The sequence below is a fragment of the Schistocerca gregaria genome, chromosome 7 (assembly GCF_023897955.1).
Source record: "Schistocerca gregaria isolate iqSchGreg1 chromosome 7, iqSchGreg1.2, whole genome shotgun sequence".
Taxonomy (NCBI): domain Eukaryota; kingdom Metazoa; phylum Arthropoda; class Insecta; order Orthoptera; family Acrididae; genus Schistocerca; species Schistocerca gregaria.
The window spans coordinates 254,437,028-254,460,093 of record NC_064926.1 but is presented as its reverse complement, the minus strand read 5'-3'; the positions used below and the strand labels follow the sequence as shown (position 1 = coordinate 254,460,093).

Here is a 23,066-nt window from a genome sequence, read left to right as displayed (position 1 = left end):
TAAAAGTGGTAAAGTTCCTTTAGGGTTTGATTAAAGTACCGTAAAGTCATTAGTAACTATTTTTTATGGAACTTAAGTTTAGTGTGAACATGCCTCCACGGGCAGGTAGGTTACCAAGCTTATAAAAACAGTGGACTTTACGACCCAATGACTAATCAGAACACTATGTTCAAAGCATGAATTTCATGTGTGAAAGTGAAATCAGTTCCATTAAATCTCGAGGAATACATACATCAAAAAAAGTTTCGCATCACCTCTGTTCAGAGAGTTCCGGAACCTGTACAGAAAATTGCAATAGAGATCAACATAAACATCAGTTCCGCTATTTTTATTGCTCATGGAAACCACACATCGCATGTTATACAACCATACAGCGAGACCTTCAGAGGTGGTGGTCCAGATTGCTGTACACACTAGTACCTCTAATACCCAGCAGCACGTCCCCTTGCGTTGATGCATGCCTGTATTCGTCGTGGCATACTATCCACAAGTTCATCAAGGTACTGTTGGTCCAGATTGTCCCACTCCTCAACGGCGATTCGGCGTAGATCCCTCAGAGTGGTTGGTGGGACACGTCGTCCATAAACAGCACTTTTCAATCCATCCCACGCATACTGATAGGGTTCATGTTCGGAGAACGTGCTGGCCACTCTAGTCGAGCGATGCCGTCATCATGAAGGAAGTCATTCACAATATGTGCATGATGGGGGCGCGAATTGTCGTCCATGAAGACGAATGCCTCGCCAATATACTGTCGACGTGGTTGCACTATAGGTCGGAGGATGGCATTTACGTATCGTACAGCCGTTACGGCGCCTTCCATGACCACCAGCGGCGTACGTCTGCCCCACATAATACTACCCCCGAAACAGCAGGGAACCTCCACCTTGCTGCACTCGCTGGACAGTGCGTCTAAGGCGATTCGCCTGACCAGGTTGCCTCCAAACACGTCTCCGAGGATTGTCTGGTTGAAGGCATATGGGATACTCATCGGTGAAGAGAACGAGATGCCAATCCTGACCGATCCATTCGGCATGTTGGGCACATCTGTGCCGCGCTGCATGGTTTCGTGGTTGCAAAGATGGACCTCGCCATGGGCGTCGGGAGTGAAGCTGCGCATCATGCAGCCTATTGCGAACAGTTTGAGTCGTAACAGGACGTCCTGTGACTGCACGGAAAGCATTATTCAACATGGTGGTGTAACACGACGTCCTGTGGCTCCACGGAGAGCATTATTCAAAATGGTGGCGTTGCTGTCAGGGTTCCTTCGAGCCACAATCCATAGGTAGTAGCTACTTGGCGGGCTGAGCGAGGCATGTCATCGACAGTCCCTGTCTCTCTGTATCTCCCCCGTGTCCGAACAACAACTCCGAGGCGTCTGGAAACTCCCGTTGTTGAGAGCCCTTCCTGGCATATAGTAACAATGCGCACGCGATCGAACCGCGGTATTGACCGTCTAGGCATGGGTGAACTACGGACAACAGGACGCTTTTACCTCCTTCCTGGTGGAATGGCTGGAACTGATCAGCTGTCAGAGCCCCTCGGTCTAATAGGCGCTGCTCATGCATGGTTGTTTACGTCTATGGGTGGGTTCAGTGACATCTATGAACAGTCAAAGGGACTGTGTCTGTGACAGAATATCTACAGTCAACGTCTATCTTCAGAAGTTCTGGGAACTGGGGTGACGCAAAACTTTTTTGATGTGTGTATAAAGGTCCCCTTATCGGTACCATACATAGCTGTGACACAGAATATCAAAGTAAGGCAAACGGGGTATCTTTATTGTTACCGTTAATTACACAACAGCAGTGCCGACTAAATATTCAGAAGGAATCGTGTAAGCTCAGCGGGCAGAAGCGATAATTAAACAAATCTCAAGATAATTATCACACAGGCAGCTAGTTCGGAAAACATTTAATAATAAGGACCAGGTGGCAGAGTGTTCTGCCAAAATAGTTCCTTTTCCATACATGCATGAGGAACTTACATTAAAAGTGAATTGGTAATGTCGCAACAGCAGCCAATGGACACAGCGAGGACACCTGTCGAGTTTGCTCCTGAATTCAAGAAATAAGGCTAGTGTGTCCTGGAAGACACATACGTGAGAAGAATTAAACACTATTCTAAAAGCCGCCCTGGGTGGCCGAGCGGTTCTAGGCGCTACAGTCTGGAACCGAGCGTCCGCTACGGTCGCAGGTTCGAATCCTGCCATGGGCATGGATGTGTGTGACTTCCTTAGGTTTGTTAGGTTTAAGTAGTTCAAAGTTCTATGGGACTAATGAGCTCAGAAGTTAAGTCTCATAGTGCTCAGAGTCATTTTTATTCTTGAACTATTCTAAAAAAAAAAACCGCTCATGATTTAAATTCTTTTCTAATAAATACCAAACACCAATGAATGAAACGAGTTCGGCAAGCACTGAGTGCATTGAACACCATTGTAATAAAATACTAAACACCAATGAATAAAAGAAAGCTTGCCAACACTAAATAGGAAACGCACGAGTCAAACAGTTTTGAGTTGACTTTACAGAAAAAGCTGACAGAAAGCGCGGGCTTGAGTACACAGACAACCAAGGCACAGAACCTGTTAACATGGGCAGTAATCAAAAAAGCCAAACCGTAATCCACGCTAACCACGAATCACTCACACATGTCCAGGAAGTTGGCTAAACGCAGCCTCACAGAAAAATACAACGAGCGCCTTCGCTTACAGCAGAAAATCAGAGTAATGACCAGAAATACCACGTAGACCAGAAAAGAACCAAGAAGTAGTGAATCAAGAAATAAACTTACTGCCCATTACAAAAGGCATCACCAAGTAGTCCACAAGGGGTAAGCAACAGTTCCCGGAGAAAGCTCACCTGTTTCAGTGGTAGAGTAGCCGACAGTCAAACACCAACCACGAGGTGGCCAGGCCGCCGCCTTGCAGGTATGCTCGTCCCAACCGAGCGCTCACACATATTAGGCGAGCCCCTCGAGAAAGACAGGCCGCGGCGGGTACGTCACACCACGTGACACTGCAGGTCTTGCGAGTGCCAGCAGCCGTCCACGGCGGGGAGCGACCATTTCAGAAAACTTTAGTAACAGTTGACTGCGCATTTAAATGCATGCAAGTTCTCAATAGCACACAACAACTTAAATTATTTAATCGGTACTTTTTCAATTAAATACTGATTTACTGTGGACACTGCACGGACCCAAGCTTTCCGAAACTGTATCGCAAATGGCTACTAGTGTGACGTTACAAGTTCGTTGCAAGGCCCAAGGTTAGGTTAGGTTCTTTGGGGAAGGAGACCAGACAGCGAGGTCATCGGTCTCGGGAAGGATGGGGAAGGAAGTCGGCGGTGTCCTTTCAAAGGAACCGTCCCAACATTTGCCTGGGGCAATTTGGGGAAATCACGGAAAACCTAAATCAGGATGGCCGGACGCGGGATTGAACTGTCGTCCTCCCGAGTCCAGTGTGCTGGCCACTGCGCTTAGGCCCCAGTACTAAGCAAAACTGCTAGCTGTTGTTGCACCGTCCATCGCTGCTCACGTGTCCTCTGCCGAGCAGGTGTCCTCCGCTATCACAGCAGTAGGTCAGAGAGATGCACAGGGCAGATACAAATCGTTACTCAGTGACAACGATGTCACGTACACATGCCATATCTTTTATTTATGCATTTATTTCACCTGCGAAGATTAGATCCTTCTTGTCTTTTATTACGAGGATTGAATGAAAAGTAATGCCTCCACCCTTGTTAACTGGGTTTGGATAGGAATATTTTAATAAATCAAAAGTAGAAATAATCCTTAGAACATGATCTTTAATTACCAATATTCACTTTTCCACATAATCACGAGTCAGTTGGATACATTTCTACCAACGATGAAGAAGTTTTCTGAAGCCGTCATGGAAGAAGACGACACCGTTTAAGCAACCACAGTCTCACAGTTCTCTCAACGGCATCATCAGAAACATAATGATGTCCTCGCAGATCGTCTTTCGTTATCGGGAACAGATGCAAGTCAGACGGTGCTAAATTAGGACTGTATGGAGGAGGCCGTACGGTGGTGATATTTAGTCTCTGAAGTTCTACTCTGGTGGCATGTAAAGTGTATGGTTTGGCGTTTTCATGCGGCAGGAAAACATTTCCCTTTTCGTTTCGGGCCCTTGTGAGCCGTCGTTTCAGAGTTCGAGCGTTGTGATGTAACGCTCTGAACTTATTGTTGTTCCACGATCGAGGAAATCAACATGGATGACACCATTTGTGTCCAGAACACTGTGGTCATGGTTTTTCCAGCTGAGGGTTGCGTGTTGAATTTCTTTTTCTGGGACGAGCCTTTGTGTCGATATTCCATAGATTGACTTTTCGTTTTCGGGTCGCAATGGTGTACCCACGTTTCGTCCCCTGGCACAATTGAATGGAGAAAGGCGTCACCTTCATTCTCGTAACGCAAGAAGAGTTCCTGGGAAATTTTATGTCTGTGCACCTTCATTTCAGAAGTCAGCATCTGAGGTGCCCGTCGTCCATAGATCTTCCGATAGCCGAGCAGAGCAATAATGTGACCCACACGTTCTTGAGAAATGCCGATTGTACTTGCAGTTTCTGTCTGAGTGATACGACGATCGTCCTGAATCAATCTGTCAACATTTTGCTTGTGAAGCTCGGTGGTTGCTGTCACAGGACGCCCAACTCTTTGTTTGTCAAGCAAGTCAGATGTCCCCGCCTCAACATCTTTAAACTTACTCACCGAGCGACGCACAGTACTCACATAAAAACAATCACCATAAACTGCTTTCATTCTCTGATGAATCTCCTTTGGGGTGACACCTTCTGCTGTCAAGAATTCAATGACTGCACGTTGCTTAAATCACATTGACCGACCGTCTGCGCAGGGTTCCATACTCTACACTGTAACCACACAATCGTTCAATGCTAAGGCTTTCCGCCAACTGGAGCTGAGAAAAGAGACTACGGAACAAGCCAGTACCTGCCGCATACCAATGCTGCAAACTATTGAAAAATTACGAAGATGGAGGCATTATTTTTCAGTCAACACCCGTACACCTAACCAGACAACTCAGAGAGCTAACATTTCAGTGAATGCTATAATAATAGTAGTTGTAATAATGAGTGTAGGGAAGTTACAGTGAGGTGACAGAAGTTAAAGGGTAGCATACGCACATATGCGGATGGACTTGGTATCGCGTACGCAAGATACAAAAGGGTAGAGCATTTGTGGAGCTGTCATCTGTTCTCAGGTGACTCACGTGAAAAGGTTTCCGACGTGATTACGTGAATTAGCATACTCTGAACACGGAAAGGTAGTATAGGAACTACATGCATGGGGACATTCCATTTCGGAAATATTTAGGAAATTCACTATTGCGACAACCACAGTGTCAAGAGTGTGGCGATTACAACAAATTTCAGGCATTACCTCTCACCACGAACAAAGCAGTGGCCGACGGCCTTCACTTGACAGGGAGTTAGCGGCGTTTGTGTAGAATTGTCACTGCTAACAGACAAGCAACAATGCGTGAAATAATAACAGGAATCTACGTGGGCCGTACGACGAGCATATCCGTAATGACAGTCCGGCGAAATTTGGCGTTAATGGATTATAGCAGCAGACAACCGACGCAATTGCCTTTGGTAACAGCAAGACATCGAATGAAAAATCAACTTCTGGGTTTGTGACGCTATCGATTGGACCATGGACGACTGGGAAGCCGTAGCCTGGTCAGATGAGCCCGGGTTCAGTTGATAAGAGAAGATGGTAGGGTTAGAGAGTGGCAAAGATTCCATCAAGCCAGGGCAAAAAGTTGTCAAGAAGGCACTGTGCAAGCTGATGGTGGCTTCATTACAGTGTAGGCAGTGTTTACATGGAATGGGTTGGGTCCTCTAGTCCAATTGAACCTATCTTTGACTGGAAGTGGTTATGTTCAGCTGCTTGGAGATCATTTGCAGCCATTCACAGGCTTCATATTCCTGGACAACGTTACCATGTAACCGTGCCACTATTATTCGCAATTGGTTTGAAGAACAATCTGGACAATGATTTGGCAACCCAGACTGCCCGACATGCGTTTCATCGAGCATTAATGGTACATAATCGAGACGTCTGTCTGTGCACAACACTCTGCACCGGTAACACTTCTGCAATTATGGACGGCTGTGCAGGCAGCACGGCTCAGTATTTCTCCAGGGACTTCCAACGACTTATTGAGTCCATGCCACATCGAGTCCATGCACTAGCTTTGGCAAAACGAGGTCCGACGCAATATTATGGGGTATCCCATGACTTTCGTCATCAAAGTATACTATAGCAGTGTCAGTGTTATTAGCTTCGTATGAAGCAGCTATGTCGTAACGAAACATGTATGGCGAATGGGAGTACTGACAGACTAAGAGAAAATCACAGCGGTAGCATGGAACTATTAAATCTGGCAATTTGCCATATGAGTGTTAACACACAAGGCCGCAGGATGTCTGTGTCTTACCAAGAAAGAAAAGGAAATAAAAGTGTGCAGGCAACAGATAATCTTTTGTGGTCATCAGTCTTTTGTTTGGTGTTCTCCATCTCTAACTCATCTCAGAGTAGCACTTGCAACCTATGTCCTCGATTATTTGTTGGACGTCTTCCAGTCTCTGTCTTCCTCTACAGTTTTTACCCTACACAGCTCCCTCTGGTGCCATCGAGTTTATCCCCTGATGTCCTGTCACCGTATATTGCCTTCTTGTCAGTGTTTTCCACACACCCCTATCCTTGCCGTTTCTGCGGAAAGTCTCCTTATTCATTACCTTATCAGTCCACTTAATTTTTCAGAGTTCTTCTGCCGTACCCCATCTCAAATGCTTCGATTCTCTTCTTTTCCGAATTTCCCCCAATCCATCTTCCACTAGCGTATAATGTTGTGCTCCAGAGCACATTCTCAGAAATTTCTTCCTCGAGGGGTGTTTTTGATACAAGTAGACTTGTAGCTGCTTTTTATACCCTCCTTGCTCCGTCCGTTATGGATTATTTTGCCGTGCAGGTAGTAGAATTCTTTAACTTAGTCTACTTCGTGATGAAAGCTTCTGATATAACGTTTCTGGTTATTCTTATCTCTGCTACTTCTCATTCCTTTGGTTTTTTTTTCATGGATTTACCCTGAGTCCATATTATGTACTCATTAGACTAATCATTTAATTTAAGAGAATCTAAGTCTTTTTCGCTTTCACTGAGGACAGCAATATCACCACCAAATTTTATCATTGATATTCTTTCACTTGAATTTTTATCTCGCTCTTGAACCTTTCTTTAATTTCCATCACTGCTTTATCAGTGCATAGATTGCACAGTAGGGGGTAAAGACCACATCCCTGTCCTACCCCCTTACAAATCCGCAAACTTCGTTGTTGGTCTTCCACTCTTATTCTCTTGGTTCCTGTATATATTGTATATTATCCATCTTTTCCAACAGCTTACTCATTTTTCTGAGATTTTGAACATCTTGCATCATTATACGCGTTTTACACGCTCAAAATGTCTATGAACGTGTCTTGATTTTTCTTCAACCTTGCTTCCATAAATCCATCTCTGCTGCCTTTACCTTTATGATACACCAACTTGAATAGTTATTTTGTTGGCACTTCCCCCAATGATTTTAGAAAACCCGATGGAATATTGCATACCCCTTCTGTCTTATTTCTTGTCAAGTCATCTAAAGCTCTTTTAAATTCTGGTGGTAATACTGGATCTTCTATTTATTCCCTGTCGACTCCTATTTCTTCTTCTATTATATCACCAGAGAAGTCCTCTCTCTAATAGGGGCCTTCAATGCGTCTTTCCACCTATCCGCTCTCTCCTCTGCACTTAACAGCGGAATCTTGATTGCACTGTTAATGTTACCGCCCTTATTTTTGATAGCACAGAATGTTGTTTCGACTTTTTTGTATGCTGGACAATCCTTCCGACAATTGTGCCTATTTCAACTGCTTCACATTGTCTTGGAGCCATTTCGCCTTAGTTTCCCAGCACTTCCCATTAGTGTCATTTCTAAGTGATTTGAATTTCTCTGATCATTTCTGTCGATCGACTGAAGTATGTCACCCGTTGTCCACGGTTCCTTCGCAGTTGCCTTATTTGTATCTATGTTTTTTTTTCCAGTCTCTGTTACTGCCCTTTTTAGAAATGTCGATTCCTTTTGAACTGAAACGCACGCTGAGTTATTCATTATCGCAGTATATATAATCTAAGAGAACTTCAAGTGGGTCTCTTCATTTCTTGTTACTTCAGTATCTCACTTCTTTGTGCATTGTTTCTTCCTGACTAGTCTCTTAAACTTCAATGTACTCTTCATCATTACTAAATTGTAAACTATGTCCTCTCCTGGGTACACCTTACAATCCGGTATTTGATATCGGTATCTCTGCTTGGCCATATAATCTAACCGGAATCTTCCCGTATCTCCTGGCTTCTTCCAAGTATACTTTCTACTTCTGTGTTTTCTAAATAGAGTATTCGCTATTCGTTATTGATATTTATTGCAGAATCCAGTTAGTCTTCCTCCTTTCTCATTCCTGCTACCAATCCGATATTCTCCCGTAACCATCTCTTCTAGTCCTTCCCTACATCTGCATTCCAGTCAAAATGATTATTAAATTTTCATTTCCCTTCACATACTGAATTATCCGTTCAGAATCCTCATCGAATTCTTCCATCTCTTCATCTTCAGTTTGTGACGTCGGCAATATGCTTGAACTATTGTTATCGTTGTTGGTTTGCTGTATCACCGAACTGTACAGAGTAACTCACTCTTTGTCCTGCCTTCCTATTCATAGCTAATCCTACTCCAATGAATTTTCTCATTTTTAGAGTTGAGGGAGAAATTTGTTTTACTTGCTAAAAAAATGCAACGGCTTAGATCGCATAAAATATTTCTTTAGAAGGAAGGTCTGCACTGACCGCAGATTTGATGATTTATTAATAGAAAAATCGATTTTCGATCGCATAATGATCATCTTCAGTGAATAAGAAACAAAAGATCACAAATACACTACTGGCCTTTACAATTGCTACACCAAGAAGAAATTCAGATGATAAACGGGTATTCATTGGACTAATATATTATAATAGAACTTACATGTGATTACATTTTCACGCAACTTGGGTGCATAGATCCTGAGAAATCAGTACACAGAACAACAACCTCTGGCCGTAATTACGACCTTGATACGCCTGGGCATTTTGTCAAACAGAGCTTGGATGGCATCTACAGGTACAGCTGCCCATGAAGCTTCAACACGATACCACAGTTCATCAAGAGTAGTGACTGGCGTATTGTGACGATCCAGTTGCTCGGCCACAATTGACCAGACGTTTTTAGTTGGTGAGAGATCTGGAGAATGTGCTGGCCAGGGCAGCAGTCGAACATTTTTTGTATCCAGAAAGGCCCGTACAGGACCTGCAACACGCGGTCGTGCATTATCCTGCTGCAATGTAGGGTTTCGCAGGGATCGAATAAAGGGTAGAGCCACGGGTCGTAACACATATGAAATGTAACATCCACTGTTCAAAGCGCCGTCAACGTGAACAAGAGGTGACAGAGACGTGTAACCAATGCCACTCCATACCATCACGCTGGGTGATACGCCAGTATGGCGATGACGAATACACGCATCCAATGTGCGTTCACCGCGATGTCGCCAAACACGGATGTGACATCATGATGCAGTAAACAGAACTTGGATTCATCCGAAAAAGTGACGTTTTGCCATTCGTCCACCCTGGTTCGTCGATGAGTACACCATCGCAGGCGCTCTTGTCTGTGATGCAGCGTCTAGGGTAACCGCAACCATGGTCTCCGAGATGATAGTCCATGCTGCTGCAGACGTCGTCGAACTGTTCGTGCAGATGGTTGTTGTCTTGCAAACGTACCCATCTGTTGACTCAGGGATCGAGACGTGGTTGCACGATCAGTTACAGCCATGCGGATAAGATTCTTGTCACCTCGACTGCTAATGATATGAGGCCGTTGGGATCCAGCAAGGCGTTCCTATTACCGTACTGAACCCACCGATTCCATATTCTGCTAACAGTCATTGGATCTCGACCAACGCGAGCAGCAATGTCACGATACGATAAACCGCAATCGCGATAGGCTACCAATCGACCTTTATCACATTCAGAAACGTGATGGTACGCATTTCTCCTTCTTACACGAGGCATCACAACAACGTTTCACCAGGCAACACCGGTAAAATGCTGTTTGTGTATGCGAGATCGGTTGGAAACTTTCCTCATGTCAGCACTTGTAGGTGTCGCCAAGGGCGCCAACCTTGTGTGAATGCTCTGAAAAGCTAATCATTTGCAATCACAGCATCTTCTTCCTGTCGTTAAATGTCGTGTCTGTAGCACGCCATCTTCGTGGTGTAGCAGTTTTAATGGCCAGTAATTTACACCTGAGTATAAACCAACTGTTGGTAAGACCATACATTTAGTGTTTTAATTAAAGCTCGTTGGCACTGGTGTCTAGTTTTTATCAGTAACAGAAGCTATGAAACGATCACTATAACTGAAGCCGCTGTTTACATTCACGTATACAGCAGACCTCGGTGTGACAGAAGCTTCCAACGCCTTGTGACTTGTGTCACGTAAAGACTTAACATTACTCTATTTGGCAAGAGATTACCACAAAATACCAAATGTGTCCTTGCAAATCGTTAATTGAATATTTAAAATTTAAAATTGTACCTTAAAAACGTGTAGAAAAAAGGAAAGGGGAAATGCACCTCTTGCCAACAGACACTGGCTTGTTATTTTCAAAACGAACTAAAAAAATCGTGCAAGAATAAAAATGGCTCTGAGCACTATGGGACTAAACTTCTGAGGTCATCAGTCCCCTAGAAGTTAGAACTACTTAAACGTAACTAACCTAAGGACATCACACACATCCATGCCCGAGGCAGGATTCGAACCTGCGACCGTAGCGGTCGCGCGGTTCCAGAGTGTAGTGCCTAGAAATGCTCAAGAATAAAAATCAACAGGTAAATTGTAAGATGTCAGATTACAGGACTAGCAAAAAACAAAATTATACAAATAACGTGACATCAAATATAACAGAATTTGTTATAGCGCAGTAACCGCCATCTGGCGTAGGAAGAAGTGCAAAGTTCTTAGTTTACGTAAAATATTACGTTGAAAACAAGAACTCAGATAATAAATAGTGGTGACTGTACAATATATGCCACGCTTTAACAGGTCCAAATGTCATGAAACACAATATTCTTTATAAAAATTGTTTTATGGTGTAGACTAATAATTTTTTATCGTATTTAACGACATGATGATGCACACATCTCATTCGTCCCGTCTGGACATGTTAACACATTATAACCGTTTCTGAGGCTTAATTACAAAAAATCATCGTAATTATGAAAAGACGAATGATATAAAAGCACATTGTGGATGCAGAGATCGCTTAGCGCACTCATCAGTAAGAACTACTGTTACAAACTGCAAAGAATTAGTGATATGTTGGCTAGAGATACAACCGTACGAAATACGCTAGCCTAGTAGAAACGTCCACTACCAGACCTATTATGTACAGAAAAAATTTCGTCATATGATACAAACAGAACTTAGGTATAAGGAAACAGTGTTATTTTTAAAGTATAAAAGCTTTGTCCCAAGAAATACGGTTATAATGTGTTAACATGTCCAGACGGGACGAATGAGATTTGTGATCGTCATATCATTAAATACGATAAAATTGTTAATCTACACCCTAAAATTTTTTAGTACAGAATATTGTGTTTCATGGCATTTTTATCAGTTAAATCGGGGTATATATCGTCCAGTCACCACTATTTATGCATTTGAGGTCTTGGTTTCAACGTAATATTTTACGTAAATTAAGAACTTTGCACCTCTGACTTCCGACGCCATATGGCGGTTACTGCACTACAACAAATTCTTTTATATTTGATGTCAAGTTATTTGTATAATTTTCTTTTTTACTAGTCCTGTAATCTGACACCTTATTATTTACCCGTTGATTTTTATTCTTGGATTTTTTAAAGTTTATTTTGAAAATAACACGCCAGTGTATGTTGGTAAGATGTGCATTTCCCATTTCGTTTTTGCTATACGTTTTTAATGTACAATTCTAAAACTGAAATATTCAATTAATGATTTGCAAGTGCACATTTGGCATTTTGTGGTAATCTCTTGCCAAATAGATTAATGTTAAGTCTTCACGTAATACATGTCACATAAAGGGCGTTCCAAGCCCTTGTCATACCAAGGTTTGCTGTATGGGTGAATGTAAACAGCAGCTTCAGTTATCGTGATCGTTTTATAGCTTTTGTTTCTGCTAATAACTAGTCACCAGTGTCTACGGGCTTTAATTTGTACCTAAAGGTATGTTCTTACCAACACTTGGTTTATACTCAGTTGTATTTGTGGTCTTTTTTTTGTTATTCACTGATCGCTAAGTGTAATGTTTAACTTCCAGCACTGGAGATGATCATTTTGTGATCGAAAATCGATCTTGCTGTTAATAAATCATCGAAATTACGGCCTATGCTGACCTTCTTACTAATTATATTCATCATGTGGACGTTGTCCCCACAGCACTCTATGGAGTCGCCAATCAATAAAAATTTGTTTGTTTAATATAACTGGCTTCGGCACTTAACGGTCATCTTCAGATCTTAAAAATCTGTTTGTTGTCAAACGTGTTCGTTTTACGCTGAACTACACGCCAGCTTGTCAAGGGGATAAGAATCAGCACCCAATAATATTTAACATTCTGATTTGTATCCACTTAACGAATTGGCGTGTGTTAAAATGAACCCATCTCACAACAAAAAGATTCTTAAGACCTGAAGATCACAGCAAAGTCTGTCGATACCGTCTTCAATCAAGAAATAAACTGAAGCGCCAAAGAAACTGGTATAGGCATGCGTATTCAAATACAGAGATACGTGAACAGACAGAATAAGGCACTGCGATCGGCAACGCGTACATAAAACCAAAACTGTCTGGCGCAGTTGTTCGTTTACAGCTGCTACAATGGCAGGTTATCAAGATTTAAGTGGGTTTGAACGTGGTGTTATAGTCGGCGCACGAGCGATCGCACACAGCATGTCAGAGGAAGCGGTTAAGAGGGAATTTTCCGTACGACCATCTCACAAGTGTACCGTGAATATCAGGAATGCGTTAAATATCAGAACTCTGACATCGCTGCGGCCGAAAAAGATCCTGCAAGAGCGGGACCAACGACGACTGAAGAGAATCGGTCGACGTCACAGAAGTTCCGTCCTTCCGCAAATTGCTGCAGATTTCAATGCTGGACCATCAACAAGTGCCAGCACACGAATCTTTCAACGAAACATCATCGATATGGGTTTTCGAAGCCGAAAACCCACTCGTGTATACTTGATGATTGTGTTACACAAAGCTTTATGCCCTCCTGGGCCCCTCAACACCGACATTGGACTGTTGATGACTAGAAACATGTTACCTCGTCGGACGAGTCTCGTTACAAATTGTATCGAGCGGATGGACGTGTACGTGGAGACAGCCTCATGAATCTATGGACCCTGCATGTCAGCAGGGGACTGTTTAAGGTGGTGGAGGCTCCGTAATGGTATGGGGCGTGTGCAATTGGAGTGATATGGACCCCTGATATCTCTAGATGCGAATACGACGGCTGACACGTACGTAAGCATCCTGTCTGATTACCTGCATCCATTCACGTCCATTGCGCATTCAGTCGGACTTGTGACACTCCAGACGTCCAGAGTTGCTACAGAGTGGCTCCAGGAACACTCTTCTGAGTTTAAACACTTCCGCTGGCCACCAAACTCCCCAGACATGAACGTTATTGAGCATATCGGGGATGCCTTGCAACATGCTGTTCAGAAGGGGCGAGAGCGACGCACACTCATTATTTCTAGTATGGCCGGGAGCAGTTTTATGGGTAAAGCCTCATGTTTTGGGCAGAAATGCTCCAGCTCGATGCCACGGCTGTGCTGTTGTCTGGGAAGTTTCGGGGAAACAGTCGACAAGCTTCATGAGATAGCCCACAGAATGGCGCTACACGTTGCTTGAAGTTAGATGGACAACTCTCAAATCGAATTTACAGAAGGCAGCACGAGAAGCTTCAGGTATTAAAAGAGTGAATATGATAGGTGTAGTACTACATAACGGAACACCATGGCTTAAGCAAAATATTAAAGAATTATCTAGTCAGGAGAAGAAAGTACTACTAAAATATAAAACCAGTTAAAGTAAAGACGATTATACGGAGTATAAGATCATTCGTAAAGGCTGAAGTTGGATATTCGAAAAATAAAAGAATTTTGGGAGCAGTATGCAAAATATATGGAATGAGGCCATTATGGATCACAAAAGAAAGTATGGTGAATACTCGACAAGCAAATGAAGGATATTAATGGAAGTTGAGATACAGAGTGTAAGAAAAATTCAGTGAGAAAAGCCGGCCGTTGTGACCGAACGGTTTTAGCCGTTTCAGTCTGGAACCACGTGAGCGCTACGGTCGCAGGTTCCAAACCTTCCTCGGGCATCGATGTGTGTGATGTCCTTAGGTTGGTTAGATTTAAGTGGTTCTATTTTCTAGGGGACTGATTACCCCAGAAGTTAGGTCCCATAGCGCTCAGAGCCATCATTGAGAAAATTATTTTAAGTTACAGTGTAAGGACGTAACAAAGGTGGAGGCTGAAACTAGTGACCAAATCACTGAAAATGACAACCAGCTAGATTTCTTATTGCGGGAAATATGCTTTGCAATAAAAATATAAAATAGAAACTTTCTAGAGACAGATGGAATATGTAGTGAATTAATAAAATACTGAGGGTGGGTTTTATATAACAACCTCATATATTGTTTAACAGTATTGTGAACGAAGACAGGATATCAAGAGAATCGAAAGGAAGTGTTACAATTCCAGTATATAAAAAATGTGTAAGTAAGTAGGCCTATTAGATAATGACCGGGGAATTACCCTCATTGATCATAACTTAAAACTGTTAACTCAACTAGTTAGAGATAGAATGCAGAATTATATAGAAATAGCATAGGAACAGCAAGGATTCAGGCGAAATAGAAGCATAATAATGCAAGTTTCGCTTTCAGACAGACTGTGGAGAAATCCATAGATTTTAATAATGGAAGCTACCTGTGCTTCGTTGACTTGTCAAAAGCCTTTGATAGAATTACACAAAGCCTTAATCAACAAGCGAGAACAATGTGTTTAGTGAAAATCATTAATAAAACGAGAGTTAAAACTAACGAAGGATTCACAGATGAAATTATACTAGATAAAGAAATTAAACAAGGAGACACATTAACCCCTCTTCCGTTCAACTTAATAATGGATCATATCATTGATGACATATGAAAGAACAGCGCTATAACATGTTGATAAAGTGGTAAATATTATATGATATGCTGATGATACTGTGCTGATAGTAAATAATCAGGGTGATCTACAAAGTTTACTTCAGTGATTTAACAAAACAGCTAAGCTGTATAACATGGAAATCTCATCTAAAAGAACTAAGAGTATGGTAATGTCAAAAACACCTATACGATGTATATTAGAAGTATATGGCGTGTCAATTGAAAAAGTGATAAACTTTAATTATGTAGGAACTGTTATCACCAGCTATATAGACTTAACCATGGAACTGAAAAATCAAAAACAGTAAAGGTAGCCGGATGCCTGCAAAATATGGCATGAAGAAACAAATTTATTACAACTGAGAGAAAAATAAAAATATATAAAACAATGGTATGTCCTGTTTTGACATACACAGCAGAAACAAAAAATATAAAACAAAAGTTACTGGCAGAGAAAATGAAGATACCAAGACAGACCCAAGGAGTAACTGGTGGGACAAAAGAACAAATGTGTCGATAATGGAACAGTGTGGAATACAAAATATAAATAATGGATAAAGACAAAAAAGAGATATTGAAAGGCTCAAGTAAAATGAGTGGGCCGCACAATACAGCTAAAATTTGTAAAACCCTTACTAGTTTTTCTCCAACGTATTGCATCATTTCTGCTGTAATATTGCCTTCTCCAGGAGCTTTATTGTGAAGAATGTTATGAGTACAACATCGATGTCCACCAGATGTTCATTGACTTCAAACGAGCTTATGATAGTATCAAAAGGGATCAACTTTGGAAGACAATGCAAGAGGATAGGATTCCCTAACAAACTGATTAGATTGGTTCAAATGACGTTGAGAAGCACAGTATGCAAAGTAAAGATCGAGGGCATTTTATCAAAGGCAACTGAAGTTAACCAAGGTCTGTGGCAGGATGATGTGCTCTCCACTATTCTGTTTAATGTCGCCTTGAAGGGTGTAATGCGAAAGGCACGAAGCAACAACCGTGGGGGGAACACTGTTTAATAGAGTGACTCAGGAGCTTGCATATGCGGATGATATTGATTTGTAATCCAGGAGGAAACAGGACCTAGAATAAAAAGTTGAGAAAGTAGAAAAATATGGTGCGGAGATGGGACTGACCATTAATCAATCAAAGCCCAAGTGTATGCTAACAGCTGGAAAAAGATGTATTGAAGTACTTAGAAGCATGACTGAATGGAAAAGAATATGAACACCGTGAGAGCTTTAAATATCTAGGGTCACTGGTAACTGAGAATAATGATATGAGAGAAGAAATACATGCAAGGATTGCAGCTGGTAACAGGAGCTACTTTGCACTGGTTAAAGTGTTTATAGCAAGGAGCCTTAGTAGGAATCTGAAGCTGACGGTGTACTGTACAGCAGTTAGACCTGTGGTGATGTATGGTTCGGAGACCTGGGTTATGACAGAAAACGATGAGGGGTTGCTGCTGAGAAGGGAAAGGAAGGTACTCAGGAAAACCTACGGGGCAGTGAGTGATAGGAATTTTTGTAGAATCAGAAATAATAACGAGACCAGAGAGCTGTACAACAAACCAGATATCGTGACTGAAATAAAGCGTAATAGACTACGTTGGTTGGGAGATGTGGAAAGAATGGTGGAGAACAGCACAATTATGAAAGCTTTCAAAGTAAAACCCGGTGGACATCCTATAAGGGGTAGACCAAGGGCCAGATGGCTACACAACGTGGAAGAGGACTTAAGAAGGATGAGAGTGAGAAGATGGAGAGACAAGGTAGCCAGAAGAGAAAAGTGGGCGTAGGTTGTCAGAGTAGTAGTGGTAGTAGTAGTAGTAGTAGTAGTTCCGGCAGCAGGTGGGAGTATGTCAGAAGTGTGTTTCCGAATCGATACCAGCCTGCAGACACAAAGAGCCATGCCCCAGTGCAGAGTGCCAGCGAGCAAAACGCCCGATTTGCAGATCTCTACCATATTGAAATACACCACAGAAGTTCCAGAAAAAGGCACTTTCTGCAAAAATTTCTGCATCCTACTCCGTTGCCAGTTCGTGCAGCTGGCCGACGTATACTATGCTATGTGAGCAGAAGTATCCGGACACCTGGCTGAAACGGACTTACAAGTTCGTGGCGCCCTCCATCGGTAATGCTGGAATTCAATATGATTTTGGCCCACCCTTAGCCTTTATGACAGCTTGTACTCTCTTAGGCAAACATTCAGTCAGATGCTGGATTTCTCGGGGAGCGGCAGCCCATTCTTCGCTGTGTATCGATGTCGGTAGTAGGTGAGGCCTGGCACGAAGTCGACGTTGCAAAACATCCCAAAGGTGTTCAACAGGATTCAGGTCAGGACTCTATGCAGGCTAGTCCATTACAGGGATGTTATTGACGTGTAACCACCTGTATGAATAGGTGCTCGACCGTCTTGAAAGATGCAATCGCCATCTCCGAATTGCTCTTCATCTTAATACCACGGCCTCCGAATTTTACTATCGGCACTACACACGCTGGCAGATGACGTTCATCGGGAATTAGCCATACCCACACCCTGCCATCGGATCGCAACATTGTGCACTGTGATTCTTCTCTCCACACAACGTTTTTCCTCTGTTCAATCGTCCAATGTTTATGCTCCTTACACCAAGCGAAGCGTAGTTTGGTATTTACGAGCGTGATGTGAGGCTTATGAACAGCCGCTCGATCATGAAATCCAAGTTCAAATGGTTCAAATGGCTCTGAGCACTATGGGACTTAACTTCTGAGGTCATCAGTCCCCCAGAACTTAGTACTAATTAAACCTAACTAACGTACGGACATCACACACATCCATGCCCAAGACAGGATTCCAACCTGCCACCGTAGCGGTGGCGCGGTTCCAGACTGAAGTGCCTAGAACCGCTCGGCCACCCTGGTCGGATGAAATCCAAGTTTTCTCACCTCTTGCCTGTTATAGCACATGCTGTGGATCCTGATGTAGTTAGGAATTCCTGGGTGATGGTCCGGATAGATGTCTGCCTATTGCACAACACGGCCCTCTCCAACTGTCGGAGGTCTCTGTCAGTCAACAGATGAGGTCGGCCTGTGCGCTTTTGTGCTGTATGTGTCACTTCGCGTTTCCACTTCACTATCACATCGGACACTGTGGACATAGGGATGTTCAGGAGCGCGGAAATCTCGTGTATAGACGTATGACACAAGTGACACCCAATCACCTGACGACGTTCGAAGCCCGTGAGTCCCGCGGAGCGCCCCATTCTGCTCTTTCATGATGTCTAGTGACTACTGAGGTCGCTGATATGGAGTACGTGGCAGTAGGTGGAAGCGCAATGCACCTAATATGAAATACGTATGCTTTGGGGGTGTCCGGATACTTTTGATCACATAGTGTACGAGTTTACTTCAGTGGTTACAAAATCAAGTCGAATGCATTCACTGAGTAGCCAAGGCAACTAGTGAATGTCGATGTAGACGAACAAGCAAATGAATGTTTTGAACAGGCTTTTATCAATCCACAGGGAAGCAGAATTCTCGTCCATTGTAGACCGTCGTTTTATACGACTAAATCATGAACCAGCGCTGTCGGCATCTCAGTGCGTTGGGTCGCGGGACTGGGAATCCTCGGGGTTTTCATTGACAGAGTTTGGGAGACGTCACGTGACGACGTCACAGACCCGATCTCATCGAAGAAAATAATAAACGACGATAAAGGTATTAAAAGGTGGTCTGCTCGAATGATTGTAGGCCTAAATTCTGGGTTCTCTTCAGAGATGGGGTGACGTTTTTAAACGAGTACCAACAGACCCTCTTCACCTCTGGTACCGCCAATAGAACAGTCTCGGGTTTCTAAATATACACTCAACGTGATACCCAACGGTGAAGGGCCGGTGTAGGTTTTTCCATTGTAGAGGAGGAAGTCATGGTACGTTGAAACTCTGTCACCAATAAGCTTTCTTACAACAGAAGATTTGTTTTGTTGATGAGCCAGTCGTCGTGTAAGGTCAGTTATTCTACATGAACTTGGTTTGTTGAAAATATTGGTGCTGGACTGGGATTGAACCTCAGTTGTCTGTCTCCTTTTGCTGTATTTGACTCTTTGTTTTCTCGACAGTCCAGAGTCCTCGAGGTGTCCACAGAAGGCGCGCGTTGCGGGTTCGGAATATGGTCCAGTATAAAAATGTTCACGGCATCATTTCAGGTTGTTGCATATGAAAACCAAAATGCAGGTTTAATGTCTCTCCATGCGTTGTCAAAGATGTTGATCGGTACCAATTTCCACTACCAGTTAGACACTGAATTTTTCATGATTTCAGGTTGAAACATGTCGCTCCTAGTTGCTGGTGAAAAAGAATACGATGGTTAACGTACCTTCGCGTGTAGGCAGTAACGATAATATGGCCAGAGTTTGATTTTCAATCAGCACAGAACTTTTCGTAACGTTATTTTCAATTCAGACATTTGTGCATCTCGCTACTGGTGAAATAAATTGATATTTAATATTCATTCGTGGCAAGAAAATATCGAGATATATGTCTGTTATTATCAATGAAAACACACTCAGCATTGTTGAAATACTCTGCAGCATTTAGTATTTCTATCGGAACCCGAATTCTGATTCTTATGCCATCGTCAGGTACAAAGATAGGTATGTGATTCACTGAAATTTTGTAGGATCAGAGATTTTAAACTAGTGTTTCTATAGAGTACCTTCTTTCCAGAGATGAAAAAATTAACCACTAGATTTAGGGATAAAACAAGATTAATTATTTCAGTGTAAATGCGGTGTAAGATTATGTAGCTCAGATAAAATAAGTGACACATTAACTACTGAACTATAAAGAAATTACTAGAATGGTTCACAGGAGAAAATAAATTGAACAGTGAACTTCGGTGACATGTTCTGACGGTGTGGCTGACCAAAATAATTTTCTCCTTAATATTCCTAAATAACAAACCGATAATATATACTCGTGAGATAGAGCGTGTGAATAAGACGCTAATTTAAAACTTGGCCTCGATGGGACTGTGAGTAGTATCTGTAGTTAGCAGTGGTGAGTAAGAGAAATGAGTCTGGTCGTTCAGTACCAATGGACATAGGTTCATTAATTTCCACTGTTTCAGTACAGTTCATCTTCCTTTCTTTATGGATGTGGTGTAATACTTCATGTTGCACTTTGTAACTGTGGCCTTCTTTAAGCACGTAGTCTCCAAAAGTAGTCTTCTTTTTTAAATTTCCAACTACCGTGGGGCTCCTATAAGTAGCTGCGTATTGCTCTGTTAGACTGACCTATACAGAACTTCCCACAATTACAAGTAATTTTATATATTCCACTCTTTTCGAAAGCTAAAGCTGTGTCTTCGCCATTGGACAAAAAGTGCCCATTAGTTTTGCGCATATTAAATGCTGCTTTTAAGTTCCTGGATTTGAGCTTTCTGTCTACATTCAATGAGGCTTTTCCTCAACATTGCTTTGGTCACCATTTATTGCATTCTTGAGGTAGTCGGTCAAGAACAGGGTAAACAAGACAGGACACCAGTTGTTCCTATTTTTGTGAATTATGGAGTCCACCAAGGTAAGAGGATAGCCATTGTTTGATGCTATTTATTTGATTACATTTAATTCCATATGGAAGTTGTGTTCAGTCATGGACAGATATTATACGAAGTGACATTGAATGGAATGCAGCATGTTTATGGGTCACTGGGTGCTGAGATTTGGTAGGTATTACGATATCAGCGGAGGTATGTTTCCTGTAAATCTAGAAAGTAAGAATATGATCACTGATGTCTATGGCTAAATATAAAAAAAAATTATGCAGTCCCCCCCCCCCACCCGCCCTCCAAATTCCATTGCGAATTTCATTGTGTTGTGTTTAAAATTTAGTTGCTAAGTTGACAATCTGGTTACGTGCTGGGTTCGAATCTCGGCCATGCTGCTATAGAGAAAAGAGACTGTGCGCTGTTAGTGAAATTGTTTTATGTGAACAAGAGCCATAGTATAGTGCTATATAGAGAGAGTATCGCCGATTCAAAGGTGTGAGGAGATACGTGTTGTCATTAAATGGTTTAAGCAAGATAATAACAGAATTAGAAAACACGAGCTTGGTGTGGCATCTGGAACAGAAAGACGTCTTACCCCACTGTAAGTTATTGATGAGGTTGCTGTTGCTGTAACTGACTATGCAGCACGAGCCTCGTGTAGTGCTAATGCTCGTGCAGTTTCAAGAGAATTATCCATCCAATGATCAACAGTATGGAAAGTTTAGCGGTCTATTTGACACTGGTATCCTTGCAAGATCCATATGGTGCAGCAACTGAGGCATCACGGTCTGCATCAACGTTTTTAATTTGCTCTTCGGTTTCTGGCACGGATCGAAATTGATGACATGTGGCCCGGGAATATTCTCTGGAGTAACCAGGAACATTTTACACTACAGGGTGCAGTGAATACGCAGAACTACCGGATGTGGGGTACTGTTAATCAGCGTGTTGTGCACGAAGAGCTGTATGTGACTGTGTAGTGTGGATTCATAAGGAAATTTATTCTCGGTCCGTTCTTTGAAGAGAATACAACCAGATGTTCCTGTCAGGTGAAGTATAACGTCTCCACGTTATCGAGACCTCCTTGCAGCACGTGATTCATGGTTTGGAAGAGCGCAATTGTGTGGAAACCATTGTTTTCATGCAAGATGAGGTAACACCTCATATTTGTCGCGCAGTGAAAGATCTGGTTAATGCAACCAACCACGAACGTGTTATATCCAGAGGTTTTACAGAGGCATGGACTGCAAGTTTACATCCGAATCCTTGTGACTTTTGATTTTGCGGATATCTAAAAGAACCCACCAGGGCCACGGTTGGTCTCTACCTTATCTGAAGAGCAGTATACAGAAAGATGTTGCTCAGATCCCGCCGGAACTGCGCGAGCAGCTATTGATCACGTCGGATCAGATCGGATGCAGCATGTGCCGACATCTCCGGTGATCATATGGAACAGATGGCGTAAGTGGTAGTTATTAATGAAATCAACCTTATACCTTTCTCACTTGTGTGACCTTTTCTGCTCACGTCCCCTTCCTAATCCATTATATAAGGCAAAGTTTCTATATGTCTTTCTTCTATTCACAGAGGCAGATTTGCACCTGTTGGCCGAAACTGGAACTTAAGCTTTTCCCATAGTAAGCTGGTCCCTCATTAACGTATCAGAATATCAACCAAGATTAGCTGTCGTACGATAATTACATTCGACACTGGACCTCTATGAGTAGCTGCACTCTTTAATCGCCTTGTACATTTCAAAACGATATGAATGGCGTTATTGCCATCTAAAGACTGCTATTAGTCGACCTTGATCAGCTCTCTAATACTGCAATCACATCCGTTGTTTATGAGAACCGTTTCAAGAAGCATTCGGTATCAGATGGTAGATAAAGCAGCAAGTAGTTAAATATGGGAGGCGGCGCGGGCAGAGAGGCAGTGGTGACACGGGATCAGAGACCATGAAGTGTGCCGCTTTACTGGTGCTGGTCCTCGTGATAGCTGCGGAAGGGGCAGTCCCTTACCGGGCGGTCCCTTACCGTCGACCCCTTGTGGAGACGCTCGAATACAATGAGGATGCTGACTTGGATACGGTGAGTAGAGCTTAAGCCGGATCGACACAGGTGATACTCTCGACAACAGT

The 23,066-nt window shown here is 42.7% G+C and overlaps 1 protein-coding gene across 2 annotated transcripts in view; it reads left to right on the top strand.

Annotated features, from left to right (window-relative positions):
• Positions 1-23,066, top strand: part of LOC126281614 (lipase 3-like) — a 143,274-nt gene that overhangs the window by 68,005 nt on the left and 52,203 nt on the right. The window contains exon 1 of one of the 2 annotated variants that reach the window (XM_049980723.1): positions 22,860-23,016. The exons of the other annotated variant lie outside the window; for it this stretch is intronic. Coding sequence (XP_049836680.1) covers positions 22,885-23,016 — 132 coding nt within the window. The 5' untranslated portion in view covers positions 22,860-22,884. Of the gene's footprint in view, positions 1-22,859; positions 23,017-23,066 lie in introns of those variants that run through there. 2 annotated transcript variants of the gene reach the window in all.